The 14,911-nt window shown below is 40.7% G+C and overlaps 1 protein-coding gene across 1 annotated transcript in view; it reads right to left on the bottom strand.

Moving 5' to 3' along the window:
- LOC115088752 (glycoprotein-N-acetylgalactosamine 3-beta-galactosyltransferase 1-like) overlaps positions 1–2,603 on the bottom strand; it is a 32,132-nt gene extending 29,529 nt beyond the window's left edge. Inside the window, exon 1 of the mRNA XM_029596986.1 lies at positions 1,983–2,603. Within this exon, the coding sequence (XP_029452846.1) occupies positions 1,983–2,588 (606 nt within the window). The 5' untranslated portion in view covers positions 2,589–2,603. The remainder of the gene's footprint in view (positions 1–1,982) is intronic.
- Positions 2,604–14,911: the final 12,308 nt, after the last annotated feature.

Genomic DNA, 14,911 nt, shown 5'->3' with positions numbered 1-14,911 from the left:
CTTATCGCTCAACTATTTTTCTCCTTTTCTTTATAAAATGCTTGTTTAAAAAGCCAGGTTTTCAGATTAGTTTTGAATAATTTCAGATTTATCTGTAGTCTTATTTCGAGTGGCATGGTATTCCAGAGTACAGGACCAGCCAGTGACAGTGCTCTTTCCCTTACTTGCGTGAGATGTGCTGATTTGACAGAGGGGACAGTTAGTAGAGCTTTATTTGCAGATCTCAGGTTTCTTTGTGGTACATGCACGTGCAGTGCCGTGTTAAGCCAGTCGGCTTTATCATCGTGGATTAGTTTATGGATTATACAAAGTGCTTTATATTGTATTCTTTGTTCAATTGGAAGCTAGTGGAGTTCAGCAAATGTTCCTGTAATATGGTCACTCTTTTTTTTGCCTGTCAAAACTCTGGCAGCGGAATTTTACAATATTTGCAGAGGCCGAATTGTAGATTGAGGTAGTCCCAACAGCAGGGTGTTACAATAATCTGTGCTAGTGAATATCATTGCTTGTAGAACTGTGCGAAAATTGTTAATCGTTAATAGAGGTTTTAGTCTTCTTAGGATCATTAGTTTTGCATAACCTTTTTTTATTTTCTGTGAGATGTGTTGTTTCATGTTTAGCTCAGGGTCAGTTATTACTCCTAGATCCCTAACTTTTGTTGCTAACTCGGTGGTTTGAATATTTTTGATTGTGAATGTTGGTTGTGTGTGGTGAGTGTTTTTACGTTCAAGATGTAAGAATTCAGTTTTGTCAATGTTTATAACCAATTCCATCTGATTTAGGAGCTGTTTGATTATTTCTAGGTACATATTGGCTAGTTTCATTGTTTCTTCAATGGTGTTTGGAATGGGTAACAGTAATTGTATATCATCTGCGTAAATGTAATGTATGATTCCCAGTCCTGCTAGTAAGTGACATACTGGAAGGAGGTAGATGTTAAAGAGTGTTGCAGATAGGGCTGATCCCTGTGGGACACCAGTTAGCAGTTTGACTTTGTCTGAAAGTGCATTTTTGATTTGTACCTGAAACATCTATTGTTTAAGTATGACTCGAACCATTTTAGTGTTTTTGTTAGTGAGTCCTATTTCTTTCAGTCTATTGATTAGTATTCTGTGATTTACAGTGTCAAATGCTGCAGAGAGATCTAATAGAACCAGAATGTAGTGTGTTCCTGTATCGAATCCTCTTAAGATATTGTCTGATAGAGCTAATAGCAATGTTTCTGTACTGTAGTGTTTGCGGAATCCATGTTGTGCTGGATATAGTATGTTGTTATTTTCAAGGTGGTTAGATAGTTGTTTTTGAACTGATTTTTTGATTAGTTTGGCTATTACGGGTAAGTTGGAGACTGGTCTGTAGTTGCTAAGATTTAAGGGGTCAAGGTTCTTTTTCTTAATAATTGGCTTGATTATTTATTTATTTATTTATTTATTTATAACTTTTCTATACCGAAGTTCAAATAACACTCCGGTTTAATTATGGCTCCTTTTAAGGTATCCGGCATTACTCCTTCATCTAGTGAGAGGTTGATGATTTTAGTTAAGGTTGGGGTTATTGTGTCGGCTATTTTTTTTAATTCTGTAATGGGTATGGTGTCAATTATGTGGGTAGCAGGGTTTAATTGCCTAATCATTTTTTCTACTTCAGGGTGTGATACCTCCTCAAATTCAGCCCAGATACTGACGTCTCTAGTGGGCATCCTAATCTCTTGTTTTGTAGTTACAGGGATTTTTTTCCTTAGATTCTCTATTTTATCTTTAAAGAATTGGGCTACATCATTGCACTGATTTTCTTGTAGGGTTAGATGATTGATAGTGTTGTCACATGTTAGGCTGTTTACTATATTAAATAGGGTTCTGGCATTGTTTGCAAATTTTTCTATTTTTGAGCTGTAGTATTTCTTTTTTGGTGTCTAAGATTGTATTTTTTTTTTCTTAGAATACCAGATATTATTCTATAAGAGGTATTACCCATATACATACCTCTACAACTGCATAATAGCAATATTCTCTATACCAAGGTATGTCTGAGAAATTACTTGTCATGATGTATTCAGGAGCTAAAGCGTGGAATGTCTCTCGTCCTTTGGTGTCTCTAGAGTCCCCAGTTTTGACTCCAATTTGTTCCATGCATTGCCCAAGGGCTAAATCCTCAAAGAAAGAATAAGTGCACACCTTCCTGCTGAAACCATCCACAAAACGTCTTAGGGCCTCTTTACTGAGAACATAGCCTGCTCCCCCACTCATGTAGCCCTGCTTGAGTATGGGAAGGATGAACTGCTTGCCAAAGTAGATGGGCTGGTCAGGTGTGTAGTTGGATAGCATCCACCTGAGGTTGTCTAACACCACAAAAGTGTCATCATCGGCTTTCATGAACCAATCAGCTTCCTCCAGGTAGTGCTCATATACATAATGAAAGGCCTTGATGGTCTTCCAGTAGAGCTGGTCTCGGCCTTCTTTGGTGTCCAGGCCAATAGTGGGGAAGTTCTTATCAGTAACAGAACTCATAAAAAGAGCAACGTTACAATGTTGGGTCCAAGTATTCTTCAGATGTTTGGCCTTTCTTTCCAGGTTTTCAGGTTTGGTCATGACCCAGCAAAGGACCCGAATCTTGTTATAAAGTTCATCTCCTGCACTGTTGTCCTCCCCTGAAAATGAGAATTTTGAAAGATATGTGAACCGTAGGATACACATGTTAATAAAATCAGTTGGCCTAGGTCAATAGCAGATAGTAAAGGCAATCAGACTTGAACTGATAACTTCTTACATAGCACATGGTAGTTGTCAACAGATAAAAACCTCTTGGCCTCTCTGGTCTACCCGGTTATCTAACTGAGACTCTACTTGATTTCCAAACATCTCCCCTCCTTGCTCTCACCACGACCCTCTGTATCTGTCTAAAGTATGTTTGATTTCTGTCACTGTTTTGGTTACCACCCTGTAGGGGTGCACAACCCTCTCTGCTGGTAGGTGATTCTATGTAGGGCTGGTGCTAGCTTTTTTGTAGCCATGTGTAAACAATTACTGTGCTGCCCCTCTCCTTGTTCTAGATTTTTTTTAATGCTTAATTATTATTGGTTTTCCCATTGAGGCCAGTGCAAAGATGCTAGGCACTCTAGACAAACTTTTTAGCCTTGTGCTCCCCTAATCTAGCCTCGGCCCTCCCCACACATAATAAAAAATTAAGTATGTATAATAATATATTTTACACAGAAAAGGACATTCAAAATACAGTCTTCTGAGGTAAAAATTATCACCAACATGTATATTATAATTACATGCACTACAGTAGTGCCAAACAGAACACCCTGCAAAAAAGAAACATGGAACCATACAGTTTTAGACCTATTGTTATGTATGTTGGGTGTGGGCTTGTCCCTTAGAAAGCCATGAGTAAATTGAATTACACTAGCTGATTAATTGGTAAATTCACTTCTAAATATAAAGTACTCTAATTCCAACTCTCTTAGTATCTTAAACTTAACTAGGAACTCAATAAAATTAAGATGAATGCAGAGTCCAGCAGCAAAAGAGGGCTTTCCAGTCTTTTGCATTGAGTGTCACATGTATGATTTTTTACCCACCGGTGAGAGATTGTATGTGTGTCCTCGGTGCAAAGAGCTCCTGGCTCTCAGGGAACGAGTTCGATCTCTGGAGGCTAGAGTAGCAGACTTGGAGGAGCTGAAGCAGGCAGAGAGGTACATTGATGAGGCCTTCAGGGACATGGTAGCCAAGACCCAAATCCAGTCTGGCAGCCCCAGTGCTGCCTTGGATCAGAAAGATCTCCCGGTAGGAGAACATCACCCTGGTGTAGCAGGAAGTGATCCTGTAGCAAGGACCTGCTCCCCAGGTGATGTATTGCCCTCTCACACTGAGGACAAGTCTCCCAGGGCTACTGCCCAGGAGGGAAGGGTTAGGCCGGCCATCATAGTTGGTGATTCAATTATTAGAAATGTAGATAGCAGGGTAACTGGTGGACGTGAGGACCGCCTGCTAACTTGTCTGCCTGGTGCGCAGGTGGCAGACCTCACGCGTCACCTAGATAGGATTATAGACAGTGCTGGGGAGGAGCTGGCTGTCGTGGTACATGTGGGCACCAACGACATAGGAAAATGTGGGAGAGAGGTTCTGGAAGCCAAATTTAGGATTTTAGGTAGAAAGCTGAAATGCAGAACCTCCAGGGTGGCATTCTCTGAAATGCCTCCTGTTCCACGTACAGCTCCCCATAGGCAGGCAAAGCTCCAGATTTTCTATGCATGGATGAGACAATGGTGCAGGGAAGAGGGATTTAGTTTTGTAAGGAACTAGGGAATCTTTTGGGGAAGGGGGAGAATTTTCCGAAAGGATGGGCTCCACCTTAACCAGAGTGGAACCAAGCTGCTGGCAGTAACTTTTAGGGATGTGAATCGTTTTTTGACGATTTAAAATATCGTCCGATATATTTTAAATCGTCAAAAATCATTAGAGGCGATATTTAATAGGAATTCCCCCAATTTATCGTCAAAAATCGTAAATCGGGGGAAGGGGGAGGGCGGGAAAACCGGCACACTAAAACATCCCTAAAACCCACCCCGGCCCTTTAAAATAAATCCCCCACCCTCCCGAACCCCTCCAAAATGTCTTAAATTACCTGGGGTCCAGTGGGGGGGTCACGTTGTGATCTTCCACTCTCGGGCCACGGGTGCGTTGATAGAAATGGCGCCGGCGCTACCTTTGCCCTGTCACAGGGCAAAGGTAGCGCCGGCGCCATTTTGCTTCCTGTCCCCCAACGTCACGAGCGTAGGAGATTGCTCCCGGACCCCAGCTGGACCCCCAGGGACTTTTGGCCAGCTTGGGGGGGCCTCCTGACCCCCACAAGACTTGCCAAAAGTCCAGCAGGGGTCCGGGAACGACCTCCTGCACTCGAATCGTGTTGCCATAATGAAAAATGGCGCCGGCCATATGGCCATATTGCCATATAGCCATACGGCTGAAGTGGTTAGGGCTGTTCATCTTGGAGAAGAGATGGCTGAGGGGGGATATGATAGAGGTCTTTAAAATAATGAGAGGTCTTGAATGAGTAGATGTGAATTGGTTATTTACATTTTCGGATAATAGAAGGACTAGGGGGCACTCCATGAAGTTAGCAAGCAGCACATTTAAGACTAATCAGAGAAAATTCTTTTTCATTCAACGCACAATTAAACTCTGGAATTTGTTGCCAGAGGATGTGATTAGTGCAGTTATTATATCTGGGTATATAAAAGGTTTCGATAAAATCTTGGAGGAGAAGTCCATTAACTGCTATTAATCAAGTTTACTATGGGCCTGATTTTAAAAAGCATTTACTCGAGTAAAAACCAGGTTTACTGGAGTAAATTCACTTTACTTGAGTAAGTGGGTTTTTGAAAATTGCTACAATATATGCCATTGACTTGTCTATAGGATTTACTCACATAAGTGCACTTTACTTGAGTAAATGGCTTTTGAAAATTGCTACAATAGTAGCTACATTTACGCATGTAACTCGTTTTGAAAATTACCCCCTTAGGGAATACCCACTGCTAGTAATTGCAACAGTCGCATGGGATCTTCTTTATGTTTGGAACTTGCCAGGTTCTTGTGGCCTGGTTTGGCTTCTGTTGGAAACAGGATGCTGAGCTTGATGGACCCTTGGTCTGACCCAGCATGGTAATTTCTTATATTCTTAAATAAGACCCTCACCAAATACAGAATAAAGAGATCATAAAGTAGAAATAGAAATGTTCAGCTAAAAACTCAACTATATACAACAAGCCAGATTCAGTACACAGTGCATCAATGGAAAAACAGAAAAATGACCATTCCTGAGAAAATGTAAACTAAAATCAAGAAATATAAAACATTATTCATAATATTAAAACCATACAAATAAAAAAATTAATATTTTAAAATAGCTGACAACTAGAAAAATATCTAGAGGTCCATATACACAAGCCATTTAAACAGATAACGTAATAGTTATCCATCTAAATGGCTTACCTGGCTATATTTAGCTCTTATCCAGATAAGCATTCCATGGGCAGGCAGAGTTAGTCAGTTAAATTAACCAGCTAACTTCGATATTTGGAGTTAGCCGGCTAACCTAACCGTCTAAATCTGGTTGTGCTATAGGGTTGTGCTAAAGTTAGCCAGTTAATCATAACCATCTAACTTTAAGATAGCCAGGTATATTCAGTGGCACGACCCTGCTAGTTAGCTGGATATGTCTAGTCAAGCCACATAACGGTTGAAAATGGACCCCCTAATAATTAAAAACTCATATACACATTTTTTTAAATTTCCCAAACACCTTAAAATATTTCAAAACAGCACACATCAAATGACACTCAATAATTAAAACTAATAAGGATTTAAAAAATGTCCTGCTTCATTTGATTTCCAAATGCTCTGAGATTGTCATGGATTACTGGAGGGTGGGGGGCGGGTGCTCACAAACTTTCTCTTCTTTCTATCACATACATACACATATTCATTCTCTCACATACATACTCTCTCTCATGTGGACACACACAATCTCACATATGCTCCCTAACATACACATTCTCTTGCAAACATACTCACATACACTCATATGTTCTCTCTTTTTCTCACACATGCTCTCTCACATTTTCATAACCTCTCTCTCACATACACACATACACCTCCTCTCTATTTCACACACGCTCAATCACACTCCCTCTTACTCTCAAAAATACATGCTCTCTCTCTCTCTCTAACACACACACACACAAACATTTCCTCTCTCATACATTTCCTCTCTCAAACACATACTGTGACGATTGTTTGGATCAGATACAGGAGTTGGATGTGGCAAAGTTTGGTACAGGATTTGGACGAGACAAAGCTAGGTATAAGAGCTGGACAAGGCAAGACTGGAAGGCAAGGATGGACAAGACTGGACTTGATACTGGAGCCAGACACGGAACAAAGGCTGGGGAGTGATAGGCAAAGACAAGGCAAGGAAGCGAGCACAGGCAGGGAGAGATACAAGCAGGGCAGGATACTGGGCAGGAACTGGGACAGGGAAGAAGCTCTGTAAAGCATAATGGAACAGACAGGAAGCTGTGGGCAGGATTCTGGAGACTGGACTGGGCAGGGCACAAGACCAAACAAGGATTGGACTGGACAAGAAAGTCTAGGACAGGGCCGAACAAGGACAAGACAAGACAACACTGAACAAGGAACACAGAAGCCCAAAGGCCACTAAACTATAGGCCCGAAGGCCTCTAGGTATAGAGAGAGGTCTGGATAGAACACACGGTGGGATGTAAGTATAGAGAAGACCTAAAGACTACAAGGCAAGGTAGGGTCTAGATAGGCCACAAGGCAAGAGGTAGGAAGCAAGAAGGCCTGGAGGCCAGAAGGCAAGGTAAGGCTTAGGGTAGGCCACAAAGCAAGAAGTAAAAAGTAAGAAGGCCAAGAGGCCATAAGGTAAAAAGCAAGGAAAGCAGCTAGGTCAGAATGGCAAAAATGACTCCATGAAGAAGCAAGGTTGAATGGGCAAATTTGGTTTACATAGGGCTGGAACTTGGGTGTGGTGCAAGCAGTGAGGAGTAGCTTGGCAAGGCTGGAGATTAAGCTTGCTGAGGTCCCCTGGTGGAGAGGAGGCTGCAACACAGGCTGAGTCAGAAGGCCAGTGAGGAGATGGCTTAGATAGCTTTGAATGGAGCTCACTGGAGGCCTCTGCTGGTGAAGAGGTGTCATAGCCAGCAGTCTCAGGGATGGTGAGGCTGTGAAACAGGGAAAACCTTGACACATACATATACACTCCTCTCTCATATATGCTTTCTCACTCACATATAATCTCACTAATACACATACACAATTTGTCACTCTCACAAGCTCTCATTGACACACATGTTCTGACTGACACATACACACTCTGCCACACACAAACATATGCTCTCACATATGTTCTCACTGACACACAAACACACACTCTCTCTCTTACACATACTCTCACTAACATTCATACATATACACTCTGTCTCTCACACACACACACACAAACACACACACACATCCTCCTCTCTCACACTTACACTCACATATGCTGAATCTCTCACTTTTGCCCAGGCCTCTCTCTATTATTTCTTCAGCTGCTGGTGGGATGGTGTTCTGTTGGCCGCCAGGACCTCTCTTCTTATATCTCTAGCCACCGGCGAGATGGTCCATTGGTGGCTGCTCGAGCCTATCGCTCTCCTTCCTTTCTTAGGATATGGAGGCACCGCCTGACCTCTTCTTCTCTTGTCACCTACCTCCCCAAGCATCCATTCTACGTATTTGTATGGTTTGCACACCTGGTAGTAATGGGCCTGATATCATCCTCTCAATAAAGTAGTATTTCCTCACATTTCTTCTAGCTTAAAATCATGGCCTCTTGTCCTGGATTATTTTTTACTATGGAGGTTGTTATCTTCTTGCATGTTACTGAAGCCTGACAGATATGTGAATGTTAGTCCTCAGGTTCTGCTATCGTAGTTACTGTATCTGTTGTGACAAAGATGCTGAGACCCAGCACTCACTACAGAAACATTTTTTCTAGCTCTGGTCCCTTGTCCTTTATCTGTCTAACTTTCTCCCCTCCTCTCTGTCATATAGGAGAAATGACTCTGCCTCCATGGTCCAACAAGGTAGAACAGAGCCATCTTCAGGGATCAATCAGATGATTGACCACCAGGTGGTGCTAAGATTATAGCATTTCATATTGTTAGTAGCAATATATGAACATGCACAAATCAAATCATAAAATCTAAAACAATTGGAGTATTCATTCTTTACAAATTGTTTGCAAAATGTATTTTTTGCTCTCTTATTACAAACTTATAGACCTATATTATGAATGACCCATTGATTCTGCATTAAATTTTTGTAAAAGAAATATTGCAAAAATTAATCAATTTAGTATTTATCTTGCAAATATTTCCCATTAAATTCTCATCATTTTTGCAAAAAAATGCATCATTCTTGTGAAAAATGTCACTAGGTTTTGACTTTTCATGAAAAATAGATTTATGATTCTATTTTTCCTAAGAAAAGTAAAGAATTTTTCCTAAGAAAAGTAAAATCAGCCTTTTCTGAAAAAACTGAGTGAGTTGGTAACACTAACTACTCTGCATTATTGCTGTTTTCTTATGGATCATATCCTTATAGAGAAGCACATGCTTTGTAGGTCCAACAGACAAAATGGATGCATTCTAAGCATGTGGCACATATGCCCTTTTTGACAACATCATCTGTGTGCTTCATCTCACCATCAAGATGTATCATGTGCCAGTCAGAGTGGTGTGGATGAGTCTTGTTAAGTAGTGCTGATCTCTGTATTATCTGCTGAGGGTCCATAGCAGCCTGGTGTGTGGTGCCTTCCAATTGCTTGGAAAAGTTCTGGTCAATAAAGTCAGTCAGCAAATTAAAACATAAGAGGTATCCCACTAGGAAGCCACAGCTAAAGGTGAGCCTGGATGCTTTGCATTTCAAGAATGCCATGCTGTCTTTTGCATCTGAAACAAAATTGTAAAAAATTAAATTAAGAGGATTCTGATTGAAAAAAAAAAAAAAAAAAAAAGATTACCACCCTTAGTCCTAATAGTTTTCCAGCCTTAAATATTTGTGTAGCCTCCTTCTGGATGGAGCATTTAAAATGTGAGTGTCTGGCATTTGTGTGGGCTTTGCCAATTTCTTGGAAAAGGGTTCACAGCTGAAGAAATAGGTCAAGCAGATAATGTATCTGTAATGGGATTATTTAGTTTAAGTCTGACTTTTGATTAACTCAGAGTCACATACAGACAGAATATAAAGAGGCATGTAGAGAATCGATTCTGGGTTTGGCCATCTTAGAACTGGTTAACAAACTACAGATTTGTAGGGCTGCAGAGAACTGACCCTGACACTTAACCCCCCCACCTCCACCCCAACACACACACACACAATTGCTTTCTACTTACATATCCCCCATTGCTTGCATAATTGCTTTCTGCTTGCATATCCCCTACACAATTGCTTTTTGCTGGCATAAAGATAAGATTGTAGAATAACTGACCTCTGACTTAATCTGTTTTCAAGGTGTCCCTTAGTGCATGGCAGTTGAATCACACTGCATAAAAGAAAAGACTGATTCAAACAGACAAAGAGAGGAAGAAGAAAGGACAGCAGAACAGATAGATATGCTGCTGGAACACTTTTGTAGAAAGTATTTTGTCGAGTAAGGGTTGTGTGATATTGCATTAATATTACTGTTCCAACTACATATAAATTATATTATTATTGCATTATTATCATACCCGAGTCATATAATGAAACCAACTGCTTGGGATCAAATTGTGGTTATGGGCCCTGAAGGATGAGTATGGTGTGACTGTGGATCCCTTAGATGCCCCCTAAATTGCCTTGTGTGACGTACCTAGTCAGTAGGCACTTTCATATCTGAAAAATCACAAGAACCCGTAACAAATTTGGTGGCAAGAATGTGCATTTATGCATTCCATGCTCTTTTAGTGTTCAGGGCAGATTTGTTTATTTTTGTATTGTGTAGAGTGTGTTATTGATTTTTTTTTAGTAGTTTACAGAACACAGGATAGTGTGGGAGATAATATATTTGGTACAGAATATTGTATATTTAACTTTGGCATCATGTGGTCTCAAAAGGTATTGTTTGTTGCAGTTCAAAAAGTCAGAAAGGAAACTCTTATGTCAGAAGTAAAAGTAGAAACCAAGGAAAATTACCTTCTAGAAATTGCAGCAACATGTGTGAAAAACCTATGGGTCCTTTTTCTCAGTGGAAAAGGGTAAACAGTGGAGTGCCTCAGAGATCTGTACTTGGACTAGTGTTTGTCAATATATTTATAAATGATCTGAAAGGAATACAATGAGTGAGGTTATCAAATCTGCAGATGATAAATTATTCAGAGTAGTTAAATCACAAGCGGATTGTGGGGAATTAGACAGACAGTGGGAGTGTGAGACTAATTTGACTGAGAAGCTAAAAATTATTAACACCCAGAATGAGGCTTTGAAGTTTGATATTATATACCTAAATTGTTAAGTGACAAAGCTGAGGTGTTAGAGATCTTCCAGGACCAATACAAACCTGCATACCCTCTACCCGAATCCCCTACATCAATGCTCTCTGATGATGAAGTGGGAGGTGATAGAAAATTACAAGTATAGAAACAACCAGGAAAAGGGGAGAAAAATATTCAGTAGAGGGAGGAGGTGAGGATATAGATATCTGTGGTAAGATGCCAGCCAGTAACCTTGCACTTGATCAGAAGTTTGAACCAGCCCCTAAAGATCAGTGAAATATAAGTTTCTTGGTATTTGCTTTCGATGTAGACATGTAGGACACAATCTTGTTTTGAATTGTATTTTCCCCCTTTCCTTTTTTAAATTTTTAGGGGCTTTATGTCATGTTATGTATGTGAACTCTTATGTTGTCTACATCTAGTGTCCTGCAGAATGAGGTCTGTGAAGAGGGAGGGGAGAACCAGGGTGAGATATGAGTTGAGGCCGGCAGGAAGCCCAAGTCCTGCTGACCAAATGTTTAAGCAGAGAAGGGCATTGGAAAGGGATGAGGAAGTGGAGTGGAGAGGGGATAAGAAAGAGGAGTGGGATGAGGAATTGGAATGACGTGGATGGGGGGTGGCTTTTGTCCCAGACTGTGATCTGGAGGGGGGAGAGCAGAAGAGAAAGGGACCTGTTGATTTAGGGGTGGTCATACCATAGGAAGAATGGAGACTTGAGGATGGGGGGGTGGGGACTCAGTGGGGCAGAGAGAGGCACTTGGGGCTGAGGAGAGCTGGGACTGAGACACTAACTGGAGATTTGGAATGGGGACAGTGGGAACTTGGCAGTCAGGTGAACATGATTTGGAAGGTAGTTTATGTGTTGGGGGTATGTGAGAGTGTGAGATGGGGGTCAGAGAAAGAGGCTGAAGAATGGAGAGGGGCTGCCATGAGGTGTGCAGTGACAGACAGTGGAAAAAGATGTGGGAGCTATGAAGATAATGGGAATGGAAGTGAGGCGGTGAATGGAGAGTACTTGGAGGCAGGGTGGAGTAAAACACCTGAAGAAAGGTGCTGGAGGCAGAGGAAAGAATGAAAAACAGGAAGAGTGCTTATGAGAGGAACAAAAGCAGAGAAAAGCAGATGAGGACTGGGGAGGAGGTGAGGATAAAGGGTGGAAATAGGAAACTGGGGTGGGGGAATAAGAGACTCGGGAAGGAGAGAGAAAGCTGGAAGAAGGACTGGGAAGATGTTGTGAGAGGAAAATGGAAAGGTGAGGGGGAAGATGGAGAGATGAAATCAGATAATAGAAGGACTAGGAGGCACTCCATGAAGTTAGCAAGTAGCACATTTAAGACTAATCGGATTCATTCAATGCACAATTAAGCTCTGGAATTTGTTGCCAGAGGATGGGGCTAGTACAGTTAATGTTGCTGGGTTTTAAAAAGGTTTGGATAAAGTGTATTTCATATCCAAATCATTGGTTGAGAGACATCTCGCTGTGGATCCGGGAGGGCTGCCATTAGATATGCAAAACCTAACATCTTTCTTGGAATCATCGGCCATTGAAATTATCGATCGTTCTCCTTTATTGGTCTCTCTTGTTGTTGAACAGGACATCAGTAAACTTTCCGACATTTAAATATACCATTTCATGGCTCTGTAGTAAGTATGTTTCCTGACATTTCAAAAGTAACACAAGAAAGATGTAAAGGTTTCCTTTCAATGAGACAAGAAACAATATCATTGGGTGCCTCTTTTTTATTGAGGTACCCTTGCAAATGTGTAGTAAAAAAGGATAATGATTCATATATATTTTTTGTACCAGAACAACTGAGAGTTTTTCTTGACTCACATACTTCTTGAATGACATCCCATTGTCTCCAAAATAGGATGTAAGCTTCTCTTATCAAGGACTATACCTTTTCCTGAAAGTATTTTACTTTGAACTCCTGGTTAACCACCTCCGTCAGTAATTACTGAATTGTGATGTAGTAATAAGTCATTAAGAAATGTTTCTTTTAATGATGTATCATTGGAATGAATAATTGTAATGGCTTATGCATATCTCTTATGACAAAATATGTGTATGTATTAGTAAAAGTTATAAATAAAATTTTTTTAAAAAAATTAAAAAAAAAGGTTTGGATAAGTTCTTTGAGGATAAGTTCATTAATTGCTATTAATTAAGTTGACTTAGGGAATGGCCTCTGCTATTAATTGCATCAGTAGCATGGGATCTACTTAGTTTTTGGGTACTTGCCAGGTTCTTATGGCCTGGATTGGCCTCTGTTGGAAACAGGATGCTGGGCTTGATGGACCCTTGGTCTGACCCAGCATGGCAATTTCTTATGTTCTTAGTTATGAGTGACTAGAGGCAGAAAAAAAAAATGAAGAAAGGAGATGAAAGTGAAAGATCAATCTCAGAGACAAATGCAGAGGAGGAAGTGAAGAAGACAGGAGAAGAGAGAACTGAACAAGGTCCTACAGGAAGCAGAAAAGAGAGGCTGGGATCAATACAATTTGGAAAATAAGATCTTCAGACAGCAAAGGTAGAAGAAATCATTTTATTTTTAGTTTATTGATTGGAATATGTCTGTTTTGGAGATATGTATCCCCTATTCTTTCATTTTGCTCAGGAGAGGAGGAAATGCTTTTCTGATTCATGTTCTCCAGTGTTGCAGTGCATGAGGAGTTTGGCTTCTCTGGATTTCCATTTCAGTTTTTCTGTCAGTATTGCTAATTTCTAGTCACTTATTCTGTATTTAGTGAGGATCTACATGTGTGAATGAGGTGAGGTATAACGTCGTTTTTGTGTGGGGATTGATAGCAGTCTGCTTTCTTCTGTTTTCCCTGTAGGAGGTATATTAGTGCTCTAGGGCCCATTGCAATATTTGCAGTTCACCTCATCATAGGTAGGATTATTGCTGTTTAGGGTATTTGTGTTGTTTTGGAGATGGAAAGGTTGCTACACAGGTTCTAAGTGTGCTTTTTGTAGGGTATTGGGATGCTTCACAGAGTGCCTAGTACAGGATAGTTTGTGTCAGTTTCTGAGATGATGCCAAAATTTGAATATTTTTTTTTCTTTGGTGAATAATATGGGCAAACCTCCTCCTCCTGCTCTGGACCATCATCAGAGGTGTTTCTATGGATACAGAATAGATTTGCAGAACTGGAGGTACAGGATTTCAATAGGGGTTCTGTTCTATTCTGTATAGTTTGGGGTCAATTATAGAACACTCTCATATAAGAGGATTGACTGAATGATGCTATTGAATAATTAGTCTTTATCTGCCATAATTTACCATCTTACTAATGGTGGGGTGGCAATAACTGTCATGCACGGATGTGAAAAGATATTGTCAGCAAAAATTTTACTCAGCATCTCTAAGCATTCAGAATTTTCACAGTTGAAAGCTAGCAACCCTATCTTAACAAGGAGGCCATTCCATGAAATTTAATGTGAACAAATACAAAAGTGATGCATATAGAGAAAAATAATTCTAATTACAGATACATGATGCTGGGTTCCATACTAGGAGTCACCGTCCCGGAAAAGGATCTTGGAGTCATTCTGGACAATTCATTGACTAGGGATGTGAATCGTTTTTTGACGATTTAAAATATCGTCCGATATATTTTAAATCTTCAAAAATCGTTAGGGCCATGATACAATACCAATTCCCCCGATTTATCGTCAAAAAATCATAAATCGGGGGAAGGGGGAGGGCAGGAAAACCGGCACACTAAAACACCCTAAAACCCACCCCGACCCTTTAAATTAAATCCCTCACCCTCCCTCACCCCCCCCCAAATGCCTTAAATTACCTGGGGGTCCAGCGGCAGTCCGGAAGGGCCTCCTGCAATTGAATCGTGTTGTCTTCAGCCGGC

This window comes from Rhinatrema bivittatum, chromosome 3 (assembly GCF_901001135.1).
Source record: "Rhinatrema bivittatum chromosome 3, aRhiBiv1.1, whole genome shotgun sequence".
Taxonomy (NCBI): domain Eukaryota; kingdom Metazoa; phylum Chordata; class Amphibia; order Gymnophiona; family Rhinatrematidae; genus Rhinatrema; species Rhinatrema bivittatum.
This window is presented reverse-complemented; position numbering and strand designations above follow the sequence as displayed.